General features: G+C 47.7%; 3 protein-coding genes across 6 annotated transcripts in view; 2 read left to right on the top strand and 1 right to left on the bottom strand.

Moving 5' to 3' along the window:
• The window catches only part of PSMB7 (proteasome 20S subunit beta 7), a 35,395-nt gene extending 21,090 nt beyond the window's left edge, over nucleotides 1-14,305 (top strand). The window contains exons 7-8 of the mRNA XM_081967682.1: nucleotides 12,646-12,797; nucleotides 14,080-14,305. Coding sequence (XP_081823808.1) covers nucleotides 12,646-12,797; nucleotides 14,080-14,191 — 264 coding nt within the window. The 3' untranslated portion in view covers nucleotides 14,192-14,305. The remainder of the gene's footprint in view (nucleotides 1-12,645; nucleotides 12,798-14,079) is intronic.
• The window catches only part of NR5A1 (nuclear receptor subfamily 5 group A member 1), a 355,896-nt gene that overhangs the window by 137,553 nt on the left and 198,527 nt on the right, over nucleotides 1-19,816 (top strand). The gene's annotated exons all lie outside the window — the stretch shown is intronic.
• NEK6 (NIMA related kinase 6) overlaps nucleotides 18,859-19,816 on the bottom strand; it is a 76,442-nt gene continuing 75,484 nt past the window's right edge. For all 4 annotated transcript variants that reach the window (XM_081967677.1, XM_081967678.1, XM_081967679.1 and 1 more), the window contains exon 10: nucleotides 18,859-19,587. In XM_081967677.1, the coding sequence (XP_081823803.1) occupies nucleotides 19,477-19,587 (111 nt within the window). In that variant the 3' untranslated portion in view covers nucleotides 18,859-19,476. The remainder of the gene's footprint in view (nucleotides 19,588-19,816) is intronic.

The raw sequence follows: 19,816 nt of genomic DNA, 5'->3' as shown, positions 1-19,816 counted from the left end.
AGCGGGCAAAGTCTAAAAGTGTGAAGTTCCCTATGGCAGAATTAAATCCATTCCGTGGATGTGAAGCGACGGGCAAGTCATTTCCTCAAGGGAGAAGTCAACGTGTGTTGGGACTCCTCAGCTGCCTGGGGTCCTCCCAACGTAAGAAAAGTATTGACTAAGTTAATGTGAGAGGGCAGAACTCTCCGATAGTAATAGAATAGAAGAGTCTCGAGCATGAACGCGCTGGCCAGCTGACTTCGGCCTTCTTTTGAGGCCGTTTTTCGCCCTCCGGAGTCCGGTTTGTCCGTAGGGCCGTTTTTAGTCCTCCAGAGCCTTCAGGGAAGCCCCTGGAAGGCCCCTAAAGTCTCCGGAGGGCTAAAAACGGACCTACGAGCAAACCAAAAGTTTGTACCCGAACTTCCGGTTTGCCTGTTGGGCCAGCTTTTCGTGCTCCGGAGGGCCTCTGCGGGTGCGGGGGAGGCTCTTTTCGCCCTCCCCAGGCTCCTATAAAGCCTCTGGAGCTTGGGGAGGGCAAAAAAAGCACGCCAAAAATGGGGGGGGGAGCGCTGGTCACGCGCGCATACACGCTGGGGTCGAGCGCATTGCATTATGGGTGAGGCGCATCCGTGCACGACCCCCCCCTGCGCTCCCCCCGCTTTTGGCACGCGAGCCAAAAAAGGTTTGCCATCACTGGACTATAGAATAAAATAGAATAGAATAGAAAATAAAGTAGAGTAGTAGAATAGAATAGAATAAACTAAAAAATAGTAGGGTAGAATATACTAGAATAAAAAATAGAGTAGAATAGAATAAGAAATAGAATAGAATAATAGAGTAGAGTAGAATAGAATAGGTAAAAGAATAGAATATGGAACGGAATAGAATAACAAAAGTTGGAAGGGACTTTTAAGAGTCTAGTCCAACCCCCTGCTCAGGCAGGAGACCCTCTTGGTGAGCTGTCCTTTTAGATCAGCAGAAAGAAATGTGACTTGGGGTTACCGTAGAATAGACGAAGAGAGTTGGAAGGGACCTTGGAGGTCTTCTAGTCCAACCCCTTTCTTAGGCAGGAAACCCTACACCACTTCAGACAAATAGATATCCAATCTCTTCTTTAAAGCTTCCAGTGTTGGAGCATTCACAACTTCTGGAGGCAAGTTGTCCCACTGGTTAATTGTTCTCACCATCAGGAATTTTTTTCCTAGTTCTAGGTTGCTTCTCTCCTTGATTAGTTCCCACCCATTGCTTCTAGTCCTGCCCTCCTTGTCAAAGTTAGTGGACAGAGAGTCTAGGAAAGACCTTCTCACCAAAATCCAGATGGAAGAATGGGATTTGAGAAGGCCAGCTCTCCTTCAGATGGATCTATGAGTCTCCTGGGCTTCTAGGGGCCTCCAAAAAGGTCTGGCTTAGCTCAAACAGAAAAGCTTAGCCCATGTAGACTTCAAAACATCTCTTGGTGAGCTCTTCTTTTAGATCAGCAGAAAGAAATGTGACTTGGGGTTACCTTAGAACAGACGAACAGAGTTGGAAGGGACTTTGGAGGTCTTCTAGTCCAACCCCTTTCTTAGGCAGGAAACCCTACACCACTTCAGACAAAAGGTTATCTAATCTCTTCTTAAAAACTTCCAGTGTTGGAGCATTCACAACGTCTGGAGGCAACTTCTGTTCCACTGATTAATTGTTCTAACTGTCAGGAAGTTTCTCCTCAGTTCTAAGTTGCTTCTCTCCTTGATTAGTTTCCACCCATTGCTTCTTCTTCTGTCCTCAGGTGCTTTGGAGAATAGTTTGACTCCCTCTTCTTTGGGGCAGCCCCTGAGATATTGGAAGACTGCTATCATGTCTCCCCTAGTCCTTTTTTCATCAAAATAGACATTCCCAGTTCCTGCAACCGTTCTTCGTATGTTTTAGCTTCCAGTCCCCAAATCTTTGTTCTTCTTCTTTGATTCTACCTTTCTTAAGAAAGCTGGAAAGAACATTTGGCAGGTAAAGTGGTTTCCCCTTTCTAACCTGTTTTATTTTCTCCCCTCCCTCCTTTTTTTAGGGGGGGGGGCAAAGAAATGACCAAAAGGATCTTTTGGAGAAAGAAATGAAAATTGCTTTGATTTTTTTAGTCTCCATGTCGGGTCGGTTCTCTGAACTTCCCAGCAGATTCAGTTCCATATTGATTCTCGCACAATTTCTCCCGGAAGACGGGTGTATCCACATTATTCTTCCACGCTTTAATTATCCTGCCCGGGGTTTATTTAGCCTTCAACAACAATCATTTTCCTAGCCTCGAATCCCCTTCTCTATAGATTTTTACGGCTGGCCTGACCTCCCTCGCGCTACCCTTCCCTCAACCCAGTTATTTCTCTCCGATTCCTGCTTAAAAGTAATTTGTCTTTTTATCTCTCCTTTTGCCTTTATTTACCCCCCACCCCTACCCCCCCATTTTTCTCCCCTTCCCTGATTTTTGTAAGAGCTTCAAACCTCTTCCATTCTGGCCGGTCTGTTTGGGAAATGTCATAAATAAGGATATCTTTTTTAAAAAATCAAGTTGTGGATGCAATCCATATGGCAGCCGGTGAATTGATAGGACTTCTTTTCAAAAGCAGGAATTGCTTCCCGACAGTTTTGCGTCTTAAAAAGAAAGAAAGAAAAAACATAATGTAGAATGATATGTTCTCGAAGGATTTCATATAAAGGGAAAGGCTACGGAGAAATAGAACTCAATAAAGGAGAATATTTGGAGTTCGGGGTTGAAATGAGGTTTCCTTAGTGCTCTCTCAGCTTGGTAGTTTTCTTGCAGACTTTTGATGGCCCAAATCAGGTAACATTAACAGATGGACAGAGTTGGGAGGGATCTTGTAGATCATATGGTCCAACCCCCTGTCCAAGCAGAAGACCTTACACCATTTCGCACCGATGGCAGTCCAGTCTCTTCTTGAAAGCTTCCAGGGATGAAGCTCCCACAACTTCTGAAGGCAACTTCTGTTCCATGGGTTGATTGTTCTCCCTGTCAGAAAATTCTTCTTTATTTCCAGGTTGAATCTCTCCTTGGTCAGTTTCCATCCTTTTTTTATTTTTTATTTTTATTTCTTAGATTTTTAGACCGCCCCTCTCCCAAAAAGGGACTCGGGGCGGTGTACAGTCAATACAATAAAACCAGTCATAAAATTAAATACATTTAAGCTACATTTAAGATACATTTGGAGGGGAGGTAGGCTGTACTAAGAAATAAATAATTCTAATCCTAAAAACATCACAATTAAAACCCCAAACCCTAAAATAAAATAAATCCCTGGGAGGTAAAACTAAGAAAGTGCCAGGCCAGCTGATTGAAACAGGTGAGTCTTTAACTTTTGCCGGAAGGAACGGAGGTCGGTGGTAGTTCGAATGTCTGGGGGGAGGTCATTCCAGAGGGTTGGGCCCATCACAGAGAAGGATCTACTCCTAGGTGTCGCCCGCTGGCATTGCCTAGCAGACGGCACCAGGAGGAGCCCCTCCCTGTGTGAGCGGATAGGTCGCAGGGACGTATGTGGAAGGATGCGATCCTGCAGATAACTAGGTCCTCTGCCATGGAGCGCTTTAAAGATGGTGATCAATACCTTGAAACGCACCCGAAAGGCCACAGGTAGCCAGTGCAGCTCGCGCAGGAGAGGTGTTACGTGGGAGTAACGTGTACTTCCCATAATAACCCGCGCGGCTGCGTTCTGAACTAGCTGCAGTCTCCGGATGCGTCCCAAGGGAAGCCCCATGTAGAGGGCATTGCAGTAGTCCAGGCGAGACGTCACCAGCGCATGAGTGACCGTGCGCAGGGCACTCCGGTCCAGTAGGGGGCGCAATTGGCGCACCAGGCGAACCTGGTGGAACGCCCCCCTTGCCACGGCTGCCACATGGTCCTCCATTGACAGCCGGGCATCAAGGAGGACGCCCAAATTGCGCGCCCGCTCCACAGGGGACAGTTGTTCGCCCCCTATGGCCAGCGATGGGGTCAGCTGGCTGAACCGAGGTGCCGGTAACCACAGCCACTCGGTCTTGGAGGGGTTGAGTTTGAGTCTGTTGTCCCCCATCCAGACCCCGACGGCTTCCAAACACCGGGACATCACTTCGACAGCCTCGTTGGGGTGGTTTGGGGTTGAAATATACAGCTGAGTATCATCAGCGTAGAGATGGTACTCAACCCCAAAACCACGGATGATCTCACCCAGCGGCTTCACATATGCGTTGAACAGGAGAGGCGAGAGGACCGACCCCTGCGGCACCCCACAAGTGAGTGGCCTCAGGGACGACCTCTGCCCCCCTGTCAACACACATTGCTTCCGGTCGGAGAGGTAGGAGCCGAACCACCGCAAAACGGTGCCTCCGACTCCCATCCCCTCCAACCGGCGCAATAGGATACCATGGTCGATGGTATCAAAAGCCGCCGAGAGGTCTAATAGGACCAGGATAGAGGAGCAACCCCTATCTCTGGCCCTCCAGAGATCATCAACCAACGCGACCAAGGCTGTCTTAGTGCTGTGCCCGGGTCGGAAGCCGGACTGGCGTGGGTCTAGATAGTCGGATTCGTCTAGGTGTCGTGGGAACTGCTGCGCCACCACATTCTCAACAACCTTCGCCAAGAAGGGGAGGTTGGAGACTGGACGATAGTTAGCTAGCTCCATTGGGTCGAGCGAAGGCCCCTTGAGCAAGGGTCTCACCACCGCCTCTTTCAAGGCGGTTGGTAAGTATCCCTCACCCAGTGAGGCGCTCACCAGGCCCAGGAGCCAGCCTCGTGTCACCTCCCAGGCTGCCAGTACCAGCCAGGAGGGGCACGGGTCCGTTAAACAAGTGGTGGGTCGCAGCCGTCCACGCAACCTGTCCAAATCCTCGGGGGCAACAGGGTCAAACTCCTCCCAGAATGGTCTCTCAAGACTCGCTGTTGGCGGCTCGTCTGGTCCACTGACGGAGGTCCACCCGCTCCGGATCTGATCGATTTTGTCCTGAAGATATTCCCCAAACTCCTCTGCTCTACCCTGTAAGGGTGTCTCCCGCACCCCCTGCGATAAAAGGGAGCGGGTCACCCTACACTTTGGCCTTCAAGTGCTTTGGACAATAGCTTGACCCCCTCCTCTCTGGGGCAGCTCTTCAAGTATTGGAAGGTTGCTATCCTGTCTCCCCTGGTCCTTCTCTTCACTAGACCAGCCAGTCCCAGTTCCTGCAACCGTTCTTCAGATGTTTTAGTCTCCAGATCTTTGATCACCTTAGATAGATTCAGATTAACAGAGTTGGAAGGGACCTTCTACATCATCTAGTCCAACCCCCAACCCCAGCTCTTCAAGTATTGGAAAGCTGCTATTCTGTCTCCCCTGGTCCTTCTCTTCCCTAGACCAGCCATGCCCAGTTCCTGCAACCGTTCATCCTACGTTTGAGCCTCCAGTCCCCTCATCTTCTTGGCTGCTCTTCTCTTCACTCTTTCTTCTCTTCTACTCTTTCTCACCATCTTTTTTAATAGGGTGGTGACCAAAACTTGATGTAGTATTCTAGGTGTGGCCTTACTAAGGCTTTATAGAGTGGTATTAGTACCTCCCTTGATCTTGATTGTATCCCTCTGTTTATGCAACTGAGGATTGCATTGGCTGCTGCCGGACACGGCTGGCTCCTATTTAGCTGGTTGTCCACTAAGACTCCAAGATCCCTCTCCGAGTCACTGCTATTAAGCCTGGTTTCACCCCGTCTGTATGTGTCCTTGGGGTTTTGTTACCTAAATGCAGGATTTTACTTTTGATGAGCTCAACATCAGATGACTAGCATCGATAACGTCACCTAATTTGGGGCGCGAAATGTCTTCAAGAAGGCCTCCAAGCTCAATGCAACCTTCCTCCAGCTTGTCAACCTGAAGATGGGCGGACTTCCGACGCCCAGAATTCCCTAGTCAGCATGGCATTCAGGGCGTTGAAGTCCACCCGTCTTCAAAGTCACCGAGCTGGAGAAATGTAAAAGGAGGTTACCGTCTGTCCAGCGTAGAAGCGAAGCTGGGTCAGATCTGATTAGCACTTGCTTGATAGAATATTCCAGCTTTGTGTCTCCAGCTGGTTAAGCTGGAAAAAAACATCTGGAAGGAGGAGGTGGTGGACAGGCCATTTCTATATCATGTCCAGGAACATCAGGTGGATGTTGGACTTGAGTTGGGTTAGATGTTCTGATCCAGGCTTAACAGAATCACGAAACACGCTCCTTGTCCCGAAAACTCCCCTCCCCTCCTTTAATTTGATTAAGAAAAGTCCCAGCAATAAGCCTTTCAAGGTATAATTGCAACAACAGACCTTATCAGGCCTTGGATAGTTGCCAGTCCGAGAACTTCCAGTCACAGCGCTGTACAAGGAAATGCCTGGCAAGGAGTCTCTGTGAGTTCAGGAACTCAGATAAGCAAATATTCACAATAATAAGCGAATAAATTGTCTCCTGCAGAATCCACTCCCCTTTCGCTCCTCTTTATTCCCGGTGGGAGGGACCATTCAGCGTCCACTTGTGGCTTTACTCCCAAGTCGACCCATGTTGCTTCGTTGTTCCCTTCTCCTGGCAGCTCTCTGCATGCGCACACTGGGAACAGGCTCCAGCTGTTCCTCTGCCTCACTGATGTCTGACTCCGAAGGCAGCTGATAACTGGCATATGGCTCTGGCCCTCTCTCTGACTCCGACACAGAGCCCTCATCAGAGCCTTCCCCAGACTCCAGGACTGGCCCAGGTTCCTCCCCAACCTCCTCACTGTCCGAATCTGCAACCAGCTCTGTTGTCCACAATACTTTCTTTGCTTCTTGGAAAAGGAAGGACTCGCCAGCTCAGGGACATTGCAAGTTGTTTGGGGTTCCTGAGGTGCTCCGAGCTTGGTGGGCTTTCCTACGGTGCTCTGATGAGGAAGCCTAAGGCTGGTCACCAAGCATCTGCAAGGGAGCCCATCAAGGTCAGAGAACACCGTGAAGGACTCGGTCTCTTCTCTCGTAGGGAAGCTATGGGTCTCTCTCTCTCTCTCCCAAAAGTGCTTTCTTTTTCTCAAGAGGCAACGGGACGTTCTGGTTTTCCTTTGAAGGCACTTCGCTTCTCACCCGGGAGGCGTCTTCAGCTCACTCGCTTCTCGGAATGTCTCCGGAGGGGGGGACGGGACCAAGAAAGTCAAGTTGCCTCCTGAAAAAACACCTTTGGGACAACCGTGACGTGGAGGAGGGAGAATCTCTACAGATTTTAGCTATGCAATTTGGGATGAAGACCCTTGGGAGGACCTTTCAGAGCCTTCCCCAGACTCCAGGACTGGCCCATCTTCCTCCCCAACCTCCTCACTGTCCTGAGCCTGCCACCAGCTCTGCCGGCAGCTGGCGGGCCACAAGAGCTGGTGGATACTGTATTTTTCGGAGTATAAGACGCACCTTCCCCCCCCCTAAAAGAGCGTGGAAATGGTGCATCTTATACAGCCATTTTAGCCTCCTGAAGCGTTAGCCTCCGGGGGCGTTTTTGCCTTTTCTCAGCCCTTCTGAAGCCTGCTGGGGGCTGAGGGAAAGCGAAAACTTTTTTTTCTTACTTATCATATTTCTCGGAGTATAAGACGCAGCAAGATTTTGAAGAGGCAAATTTTTTAAAAAAGCTTTTGCACTCTGCAGACCTCCCCAAAGTGATCTGTTTTTCGCCTGTTTTTTCTCAAAAAAACCAGCATGCATAGCCTTTAGGAGGCTTATAGAGTGCTCTGAGGGGCGGGGGGCAAAAATGAGCAAAAAATGGCCCATTTTCTACTCATTTTTGCCCTCCCCGGCCCCCAGGAGCACTCTGGAAGCCTCCTAAAGGCTATGCACGGCCATTTTTGCGAAGGGGGCCGCGTTTCGGTAGGCCAAAAATGCTGTATTCAGTGTATAAGACGCACCCAGATTTTCACCCTCTTTTTTTTGGGGGGGGAAGGTGCGTCTTCTACTCCGAAAAATACGGTACCTCTTCAAAATCTTGATGTGTCTTATACACCGTCTTATCGTCCGAAAAATACGGTAAGTTTGGCCCTTGCCTTTTTTTTTTTTCTTCTGAAAATCCTGAGTCGGCCGTTCTCCTGCCCTCCTTCCTCCCCGGCCAGATTGACCCCCACATCGACAAGACAAAGGCAGAAACGTTTGAGTGGCGAAAAGGAGGAGACTCCCAACCGTTTGGGCCTCTTGTCATTAGAGCTGGAAGGAGGCAATATATCAAGTTTTGGTGCCGCGTACCGCCTGCAACTCTCCCGACAGCGGGTTTAAAGTCAAGATTTAATACGGGCCTCTCCACCACGCCGCCGCTTGCAGTGACACTTTTAAAACCCGCTCTTTAAATCTCAACAGACTTTATAGCCAGCAGAGGGCCAATATAGAAGTTTAATGGCATTACAAGACATAAATCATCTTTTAAAGATGCTACCAGTGGCTCCGAAATTAAATGCAGGCAATCTCTTCCGCGATAAATAATTTATCAAACACCATTTCGGATGAGCTCTCCGCGACGCGTTATTTATTTTAGCCTTTACCGCTCAATTCCTCCGGCGCCCTTTCGCGGATCCATTACTGGTCAGTTTTAATGAACTCGGGGAGCTGTGCCGTGGCCTCTTCCCGCCGCTTGGCACAGCTGCGGTGACCATTAGGCGGCTGGCCCGGTCCTCTTTGTGCCTTTTAACGAGCGCGGCCCATTTGTCTTGCGCCGGTAAATGACGGAGCACATCGGAGCCCGGGGACACATTACGCGATGTAGCAACGGCGCGCAAGCCCGCCCTGGAAAGAGTTGCTTGTCGCAGCTGACTTCAAACGCAGTACATCACTCTTACTGTATCATCTCATTTATGGGGTATCTCTGGGGAGGGGTGGGGTGGGGGGGCTGCGTTCCCAGGTAGTTGAGATCCTGCAACCTTCCAGGTGGATCTCCTCTCTTTGAAGTAACCCCAAACTTTTCTCTCTCTCTCCCCCCCCTCCCCCATCCCAATTAATTATAACGCCACCTCTTTGGCAGTACCGTCGTTAAATCTGTATTTTGAGTTTTTAATAAGACAGGCTGTCGGCATTTTCCCGCCGCTTAAAAGATTTCGGTGGGGCGAAGCCAGTCTGGAAGACTTCACCCCCAGGTGGGTTTTTCCTCCCAAGGAGGTTTGGGCAGGGTTGTCTGAATTGATATCCCGGGTCTGGATCATGTTCCTGGCCTGTGTAGCTGCCTTGTGGATCTGGATTTAAGAAAGGAGAGGGTTGAAATACCCCACGGCTATGAAATGGGGACTGTCTGAATCTGACTAGGACTGGGGTTAGCCACTTGAAGATCTGCGGAGTTGAACTCCCAATGAGAATAGTATATAGGGCCTCCTGCTTGAGCAGGAAGGTTGGACTAGAAGACCTCCAGGGTCCCTTCCTACTTTCGTTATGCTGAGTTTGCTGCCTGGGGAATTCTGGGAGTCGAAGTCCACCCAGAATTGGCCAAGTGGCCAAGTTTGCAAAACATTGGCTTGGTAGAATTGGGTTGGGCGTATTTGATCTGGCAAGGCAGGTCCTGAATTGAGAGCCAGCTCGGTGTGTGTGTGTGTGTGAGGGAGAGAGAGAGAGAGAGAGAGAGAGAAACAGAGAGAGAGAGAAACAAAGAGAGAAAGAGAGAGACAAACACAGAAACAGAAAAAAGAAAGAGAAAGAAACAGAGAAAGAGAGAGAGAGAGAAAGAAACACAGAAAGAGAGAAAGAAACAGAGAAAAAGAGAGAGAGAAAGACAGAGACAGATGAAATTAGGAGTAACTAATTGCAAATGAGCAAAGCAGACGCAAACAGGCCTTTTGCATGGAGGAGATTTGAAGCCGAAATAATTGAGCTGTGAAAATCCGGGCCTCTTGTGTGGAGGGTCTCTGGAGGGTCTTGAACATGTGCTGGGAACAGCCTCAATTGCCCCACTGGGGTCCTCTTCAGCCCTACGCATGGCAGCTGCTGCGGGGGGGAAAAATGGGGAGAACCTTTAGGGTTAAAGAGAGGTGCACAGGGCCCGGGTCTGTTTTTCAAACCACCCTTTGACGGTGGGGATGGGGGAGTGCGCCTTCCCCCCTCACTCAGCCTTGCAGAGTGAGGGGCTGTGGGGTGGGCTAGGTGGTCTGGATGGGGGTCGACGAGACAGACAGACAGCGAGAGATGCTGAAATCCATGCAGTCCTTCTAAGATTTGGTCCTTGGACTGTCATTTTTCTCTCCAACTTCACATCCAACATGGCATTCTTTCAAGGCCCCCTGCCTAAATTCAGACTTTCTCTCTTTTCTTTTAATAAATTTGATTAATCTTCTATTAATTACATTTCTTGTTTGTTTATTTGGATTTATATGCTTAATGCTTAGTGCTTAATCGCCATTGTGTTGTCCGGGTATTTATTTTGCTTAACAATACATCCTTACATTCTTACTCTCTACCCCTTTTTCCCAATCACCGATAAAATAGATGCCGTGTTTGATAATATTCTGTGTCTTCTTTCTGTTTGATTTTCGATGTCTGTCTATCCATTTCCGAAGAGTCTTATAGTATCTTCTTAATTACCTCTTCATCTCGCGGCATTTCTTCATTTTTCCGATATTGTGCGAAGATCGTCCTGGCTGCTGTTAAGACGCCTTCTTCTTTTCTTCTTGTGCCATATCCGTCATCGGACCTTGGCAATCAGGTTGGCAATCCTATTTTTGTCATCAGCCGCATGAAAAAATATTGCTGAGTTTTGTCTAAACCGGTTCCCTTAGATTTTGAAGCCACGATGTCCTTCTTCTCCCTGGACCCTGTTTGCCTTCCATTTTCCCCTGCAGGATTAAGTAAAAGATGGCGTATTTTTCTGGGTGTCCCATCCCATGCCCGAAATATTCTAACGTTAGCTTTTTAATGGCTTTTATTATTTCCCTTTGCTTTACCAGGCGGCTGTTAAGACATGTAACATTGCCTTTTCTCCCTGAAAATAAGTCAGGGTCTTATTTTCTTTTGACCCCAGAAATAAGCGCTTGGCCTTATTTTCGGGGACGCCTCATTATTTTTGAGGTGCAGGAGGCGGTGAGAGTGGTCACTTCGTGGCTGCTGCTGTGTTGCAATATTTTTGGGGAGGGTTTATTTTCAGGGGAAGGCTTATTTTAGCGCATGCGCTTAAAAGCCTGATTGGGCTTATTATCCGGGGAGGTCTTATTTTCAGGGAAACGGGCTAAATACACACTTTTCTTATTGGGTTTTTCTGACGTCATATCTAATAAAAACAGTTCAGGTTTTAAAATCGACGTGTTTCCCTATCATCTTTTCTAGCCACCTGTGGATCTGCCTTTGACACAAGGCCACCATATGTGATGATATGTGCCCTTTTTAAAAAAAAAATTACATGCGGACTTTCTATTGCCCAGGGGAAGCGACTTCCTAGCTTTGGTTAGGAGGAAGAAGAGATCCTGAAGGTCTCTTCAGCAATTGAGTCCTTCTCCTGCCCCTTAGAAGAGGCCAACATGGGAGGTCTGTTTGGGAGACCCACCACGCCACACCTTCTTGCTATCTGCTGTCCTGGGGAAAGGAAGACTTGAAAACCTTGAAAGTTGATTGGGTTGGTGGCTGGGTTTCAAAACCATGACCTATCGGTCGGTCACTGCCATTTTTACCTCAGATGGGAATGTCCAGGAAAGCCTTGGAAATATTGGGTCCCTTTTTCTGGTGGCCTTCTGGTAGAGCACGGGTGTCAAACTCAAGGCTTTAAAAAATGGAGGAATGCTGGATTCCTCCCATCTTGCTTGAATATTTTATGAGCCGCGATCTAACAGCGGTTAGAGGGCGGTACTGCAAGCTACTTCTGCTGCCTGCCGGCTGCCTGCAATTTGGCAGTTCAAATCTCACCAGGATGAAGGTTGACTCAGCCTTCCGTCCTTCTGGGGTGGGTAAAATGAGAACCCAGGTTGTTGGGGGCAAGAGGCTGACTCTGTAAACCACTTAGAGAGGGATGTAAAACACTATAAAGCAGTATCTGTCTAAGAGCTAGAATTATCTACCTAATCTCTTATCTATAATATCTATCCATCCATCCAACCATCCATCTCTCTCTTTCTATACTGTATAATCAATCTGTCTGTCTGTCTGTCTGTCTGTCTGTCTGTCTATCTATCTATCTATCTATCTATCTATCTATCTATCTATCTATCTATCTATCCTATCTATATCTGTCTATCTATCATCTATCTGTCTATCTATCCTCTATCCTATCTATCTATCATCTAATCTATCTATTATCTATCTATCTATCATCTAATCTATCTAATCTATCTATCATCTATCTATCTATCTATCTATCTATCTATCTATCTATCTATCTATCTATCATCTATCTATGTATCATCTATCTATCATCTATCTATCTATCTATCTATCTATCTATCTATCTATCTATCTATCTATCTATCTATCTATCATCTTCTATCTATCTATCATGGTGGCACAGTGATTAAAATGCAGTATTGCAGGCTAACTCTGCCCACTGTCAGCAGTTTGATTCTGATCAGCTCAAGGTTGACTCAGCCCTTCCGTCCTTCCAAGGTCGGTAAAATGAGGACCTGGATTATTGGGGGGCAAGAGGCTGACTCTAAACCACTTAGAGAGGGCTCTAAAAGCACTGTAAAGCGGTATATAAATCTAAGGGCTATTGCTATTTCTCCTCCTCCTCCTTCCCCCTCCCTCCCCCCAGGAAGAAGAGGCCAAACAGCTTGTGAGAGACGCTATTGCAGCCGGCATCTTTAATGACCTGGGCTCGGGCAGTAATATTGATATCTGCGTCATTAACAAGAGCAAGCTGGACTTCCTCCGTCCGTACAACACACCGAACAAAAAGGGGGAAAGGTGAGATGTGTGTGTGTGTGTGTTTGTGTGAACCAGATGGGTTTCTTTTGCTTAGGGTTGCAACGGATGTGCAAAAGGTCTCCTTGGGGACAGTGGTCTGGAGGCCTTGCAAACGGGGGTGAGAAACCTTTGAGCGCAATAATAACCAAAGGAAGTCCTCGACTGACAACATTTCAGTGACCGAAGTTAGAACGGCACAGAAAAAAGTGACTTACGACCGTTTTTCCCCCACACTTAAGACGGTTGCAGCATCCCCGTGACCAAAATTCAAGAGTGTTGGCAACTGACTTGTACTTACGACAGTTGCATTGTGTCAGGGGTCGTGTGATCCGCTTTTGCGACCTTCAGAAAACAAGGAGGCCAGATTCATTTAACAACCAAGTTCCTAACTTAATTGCAGTGATTCGCTTAACAATTGCGGCGAGGGAAGTCGCACAACGGGGCAGAACTCCCTGAGCCCACGTCTCGCTTAGCAGCATCCATGTCGGGCTCAATTGTGGTTGTAACTCATCGCTGTCTAAGGTAGCCTGCAAATGTCTACGGAGATTCTCGGTCATCCGAGAATTCCGAGAGGCGACTGGACTTCCTTGTGTTTCCTCGAGGACATTTCGCGTCTCGTGCAAAAAAAAGCTTCTTCAGTTCTGACTGAACGTATATCCTTCAGTCAGAACTGAAGAAGCCTCTTGGATGAGAAGCGAAACCTCTTCAAAGGAAAACAAAGTCCAGTCGACTCTTGAAGGTCTGCAAGCGATTAATCGATGCATCGACTTCCATGATCAAAGGCTACCACGGAGGAATTCAGGCTATGGGACACAAGGCTGAATGGGCCACCTGCAGGTTTCAGCTCCTGTCCAGGATGTGTCTTGAAAACGTTTGCAGTGGCATCAACTTGCCCTTTTTTTCTGCGACCCTCCTTGCAAGATCTGGCAAAGGAACTTCCTTTGTTTTTGCTTGAAGACGTTTCACTTCTCATCCCAGAAGCTTTCTCAGTTCTGGCTGAACGGTTGGGGGCGTGGGAAAGTTCACGTTCAGTCAGAACTGAAGAAGCTTCTCGCATGAGAAGCGAAATATCCTCAAGGGGGGGGGAGTAAAGCCTTTTGGGAGTGGGGGGAAAGCACCTTTGGGATAACCACGAGCCCGTGGAGGATCTCCCCAGGCACGAGAAGTTCACACGTGTTTCTAGTCCTCAAAATTCTCTGGGGGAAAAAGTCTTGCTTGCCAGCCTGGTAAGTTACTCAGACCCGCAAAGCTTTTGTGACGGTGCCTTTTTGCTCCTCGACAGGCAAGGAAAATACCGTTGTGAGAAGGGCACCACGGGGGTCCTGTCGGAAAAGGTGATCCGCCTGGAACTGGAAGTGGCGGAGGAGACGGTGCAGACTATGGACACGTCCTGATTCCCCGGCGGAGTGTCTGGGACACGGTTACGGGACCGAGAGTACTCCTTCGAAGTCGAAATCATTTTTTGAGAATGTTGCAATTAACCGAACGAATAAAACAAATAATGGGAACAGGATGGGTTAGTTCTTGGAATCTGGAGGAGGGGAGGGAAGAATCTCCAAGCCCATCAGGCTCTACCTGTTGTGATGTAAGCTTTAGGGGTTTGAATACAGGGGGTCATCCTTGACTTACAACTTTCGCTTAGTGATTTTTCCAAGTTGGGTTATTGTGCTGACCGAGGCTTCCCAAGAGTATGAAACAAACTCCTTGTCCCGACAAAAAACCCTTTAATTAATTTATTGTGAATTCTGCTCCTTCACATCCAGCAAAGTCTTTCAAGGGAGGATTTACGGTCACAGACCTTATCTGGCTTGGAGAGCTGCCAGGCTGAGATCTGCAGAACTTGGCCAGGAGTCTCGGAGGGTCACAAACCAATTAAGTGAACGAATTGCCTCCTGCAAACTCCACTCCCCTTTCGCTCCTCTTTTATTTCCTCTGGGAGGGGCCATTCATCGTCCACCTGTGGTCTTTTTTTTTTTTTTTTTTCGTAATAAAATTTTATTGGTTTTTCAAAATTTATAGGGAAAAGGGTAAATGGACAGGTATACAAATTTTGGCAGTTGCAAAGTGTGTGAGGCCCCCCTCCCTCCATACCCATAGCGTACATTTATATATAATGCATTAGTATATAATTGATTATAATCAGCATATTAGTTCTATTATTAAATTCAATCAAATTAAACATTACAATATAAAATCCAAATATAATTCCATTTTCACTTTCGGTCAATTTATAATATTATGATTTTCATATTTATTTCTGTGATCTGAGTCTTCTTGCTATTGCCCCATCTCCCTCCACTGGCAGAGCTCTGGCCCCTCCCGTGTCCTGCGTGTCCGTTGTAGTGTCTGGTGGTTTCTCTAGGAGTGTTTTATTTTTTTCCATAAAGGCCTGCGCCTCTATGGGTGAATTAATTCTGATTCTTGTCTCCTCCCAGAATATCAGCATACCTTCAGGCATCAACCATCTAAACCACACCCCTTTCTGGTATAATTTATTCGCTAATTGCGAATAATTTTTTCTTTTTTCTCTAATCTTCTTAGGGATCTGCTTCAGAATGGTTATCTCCATATCATGATATGTCAATGCTTGCCCCCTTTGTACACCCAGAATTTCATCTCTTGTGGTTTTTCTAAGGAATTTAATGTGAACCTCCCTGGGTACATTGTGTGTTCTAGCATAAGCTGAGTTCACTCTATAAACCAGATCTATATCCCACCCCATCTGTTGTTTTTCTTTGTGTGTATAGTCAGCCAAAATGTTTGTCATGATGTCCCTTATATTTTCCCCATCTTCTTCTATAACATTTTGAAATCTAAGATAATAGGACATTCTCTCAAATTCTAATTTCATCTGTTGGATGTCAAGATCTTTGTTCCCTTTCTGCACAGCTTCCACCCCCCCCCTCACCTCCTCCACCCCCCCTTCCACAAGATTCAGTCTTTGTGAGTTCTTATATATTTGGGCTTGATTTTCTTTAATTTCATCTTTCATTTCCCTTAACTGTTTCTTGATTTCCTCCTGGCCCTGTAGAATTTGTTGAAGCATTTGTTGAAAGTCCATCTCTGTAGTCTTATGTTGCATCAGTTCTGTTATCTTTGACTGTGTGGCTGGACTGGATGTTGCGGATGTTGGAGCAGAAGTGGCAAAGCCAGGTTTTCCAGGAGGGGGTCTTTTAGATGCCATCCTTTATAACGTTAAAAGTTCAGTCCAAATATGAAGAAGCAGTTAGAAAAGAAGGGTAGCCAGGTGAATCCGGGAGCAGAATAACCAGGCAGAAGAGAATCTCTCCAATAAGTCTGGCAATAGATAGAAAATTTCCCCTAGAAGGTTAAAAAAATACCAATCCACAAGAGGTTCCTCTGGGAGACACGGAGACAAAGACCGGAAGCCTGAATTTTAAAGGTGGAGTCAGGTTTCAGAGTTCATAAAGACAACGGAAGTGTGCCATCTTGCCCTGCCAGTTTTGGGCACAGAGGCGTAACAAAGTTTTAAAAAGTTCCAAAAGTCCTCAAATCATTGTAATATGTAAAATTAAATTGAAAAGAAAATCATCTCAGCCTAAGTGAGGCTTCATTCGTTGGCTCTCCCCCCTCCTCCTTCCCCGGGGGCTGAGAGCAAAATTGTTTCTTGCCGCTTGTCCAAGGGGGGGGGGAAAACCCCCCTCCCTCCAGCCGCACCTCCAAAATGCTCCGAAAGTTATTTTAAAGTTTTAAAAGCTGAATCAAATCTTCATGCAAAGTAAGGGATGAAGAGAGAGGCAACCTCACCGCACCGCAGCTGCTTCCTTCAATTGTAGCATTCTCCAGTCGGCTTGTAGCGAGGCGCGAGGCGTGGAAACGCGATGCGCCCTCCGAGCTTGCTCCCCGGTGCCTTGGGCGCGCGAGAGAGCTCCCGCCGGCTGCCGCCGCTGCAGGAGACCTCCGCGATGCCGCCCCTCCGGCAGGACCCCTCTGCGGGGTGTCCTGTGCCCCCCAAGGAGTGGGGAAGCCCACCGGGGAGCCGGAGCGGGCAAAGAGCTGCCCGTCGCCGCCGCCGCCGGAACCGGAACTTCCACCTGTGGTCTTACTCCCAAGTCGGCCCCTGTTCTTTAGCTGTTCCCTTCGTCTGGCAGCTCTGTGCATGCGCACACTGGGAACAGGCTCCAGCTGTTCTTCTGCCTCACTTATCTCTGACTCTGAAGGCAGCTGATAACTGTCAGACGGCCTTGGCCCCCTCTCTGTCTCCGACACAGAGCCCTCCTCAGAGCCTTCCCCAGACTCCAGGACTGGCCCATCTTCCTCCCCAACCCTCCTCACTGTCTGAATCTGCTGCCAGCTCTACTGGCCGCTTGCGGGCCACAAGTGTTATTGGGTATTGCACAATGTAGTTAGATAACCCCAGCTCTGGCGCATGGGGACCATCCATAGCCCAGTTCTCTGTGTAAATAAATCCTCAACTTTTCATTTAGTGACTGTTCCGAGTTACAACAGCCCTGGGGAAAAAAAGTGACCCACAAATGTTTTTCACACTTTACACAACCGTTGCAGCATCCCCACCTGACCATTGGCGTGGACTTACGATGGTTGCAGGGTCCTAGATGTCACGTGACGGGCCCAAGACAACGGGGAAGCCAGATTCACTCTACAACTATGTCACTCACTTAACCCACTGCAGCGGCTCATTAAACAACGGTGGCAAGAAAGGTCTTAAAAATGGGGACAAAGCTCCCTTAACCGAAAAAGGCTCCCTTTGCCACTGTCTTTGCTTAGCACCGTAAAATTTGGGCTCCATCGTGGTCGTAAGTCAGAGGACTACCTGGCTTTAACTATGCTCTCCCACTGAGCGAAGTAGACTGTGAAAGGTGCTAGTTTTAAGCCCCTCATCGACACCAACTCAATGCTGAGGACCGTTTTCTTTTTACAAAGGAAACTTTTATTTGGTAAATCATTTTAAACCTTGCCTAAAAACCCACAGTTGCCTCCCCCCCCCCTTCGTCAAAACAATGACAACTTACGCACTAAGAGGAGGCCTTAACGACGCATGAGAAAGAAAGCGAGAGAGAAAGAGCATGTAGCCAGGTGGAGCCGAGCAATCTTACCTTTCCGAAACCCCCCAACAGCCCAAAACTTTTCCAGAGTTGTTACCCCCAAGGTTAGGTAGCATCCCCCCACCCCAAATATCACCTGCAGATATCCGCAGTTGGGAGCCGGTTTGCAAGGTCTTCACGAATAAACTTTTCCTGGGCCTTCGGTTCATCCCCACATCCCACCTGCCCTACCTCGCAGTTTGGCCCTTCTTAAAACCCTTCGTTCCAAACCGGTGGCTTAAATTTGCTTTTTTCAAAGACCCCGGAGATGCAAAAAAACAAAACAAAACCCTGCCGGTAGGAGGTATCTTTAATCATCTTTCCAGAAAAAAAAACACCTTTTCTGCCTCTTCCTCCTGCTCTAAAAAAGTGGCCTGCAGAAAGCAACTTAAGACTACCCCTTCCTCCCCCCAAAAAAATCTTGCTTGCACGGCATGGCGATCCCAGAGTTAAGGTCCGTTAAATTTTTTTAAAAACTTAAGCCGTACATCTCCGGAACGCTTAAATCTGGATTTTCCCCCCCGTTTTGTTTTCCTTCAGATCAGCCTGCTTAAAAAGTATTCACATTTGTAAATGAGTTTTCACAGTAAAAAAAAAAAAATTGCAGGCCACTGCGCTGGGAATTGAGCACCATTTTCCTCCGGACTTACACTTGGTTCCGAGGCCCTTAGGGGGGAGTGCCCTGAATTTTTCTTTAGGGGTTCAACCCTGGCTGGAGATGGGCTTTACGAAACGGTATCCCCAGCGCCCGTAGTCAGACCGCTCACCAGCCGCGGTGATCTCGAACCGGGAAAAAAAAACCGTGACAAAACGCAACGACATTCCCTTTGGTTTGAAAGCCCGCCTGGTCTGAGCAGCCAGAGCGGACGACGCACGCTGCAAAATAAAATAGGGTTTATTGGAAAATGAAAATTCAGTCTTCTCCTCCTCCTCCTCCATCATACCGTTCTGCAACGGAGGGAAATAACGAACGAAAATTAAAAACGCAGTTCAGATGTCTTGTTTGTTTGGTTTAAAAAAAAATACACGAACTTAAAAGTCTCAACTTGCTAATAACCACTGCTAGAAGAAGCAAAGGAGAAGTTGTACGCATTACGCCTCCCCCCCCCTCCCCGAAAACAAAAACAAAATCTATTGCAATTCTTAACGTTAGGATTAAAGTGATTTTCCCAAAGGGATTCATTTCCCCAACATTTCACATTCGTTAAAAGATACACAAGGGATACGTCAAAAATACACCAACCAGAAAACCTTTGCTTTACAAAGCCTAACTTAGATTACACACAAAACAGTTTGAAGAAAGGATCTTTTAAAAAAACAACAACAAAACAAAACACGAGATCTACATCGGTAACATGTTATCCGTTTTCGGAAGAGGCAACGCGACTCATGCGGGCCGCCGCATCACACAGCTTGCGGCTGGGATCAGATCCACCCGCTGGGCGCCTGTACAGAAAGGGTGGAAGGATCTCCCTAAATTGGCGGCTCGACTCCACTCAAAAGCCGCTGTTTTTTGAGTTCGACGAGGCGCTGCTTGGTTTTCGTCTTGAGACAAGAAGTTAAGTAAGACTACGCCGGGAACGGTTCTCCTCGCGGGACGCCGGAGCCGCGCTTCAAGTGCTGGACGTCCAGAGGTGCATCTGTTTGGCTAACTGGTGCACGTAACCAATATCGGGCCTCTGGTCTGGATCCGGGTAGATACACATGCTGACCAGCTCCCGCAACTGTGAGGAAAGAAAGAGGGGGGGTTGAACACACATAACTCGCACAAGTGTCCATCTGGACCAGGGGTGTCAAGCAGAAGGCGTGCGGGCCGGACCCAGCCGGTTGGTAGGGCTGACCTGCGGTACCTCTGCTGCCAAAAATGGGCTGAAAAGGGACTGTGTGTGTTTTCTATATCTATTATTCTATCTATCATCTAGCTCTCTATTATAACTCTATCATCTCTATCAA

The sequence above is a fragment of the Natrix helvetica genome (genome assembly GCF_964273705.1).
Source record: "Natrix helvetica genome assembly, chromosome: 15".
Taxonomy (NCBI): domain Eukaryota; kingdom Metazoa; phylum Chordata; class Lepidosauria; order Squamata; family Natricidae; genus Natrix; species Natrix helvetica.
This window is presented reverse-complemented; position numbering and strand designations above follow the sequence as displayed.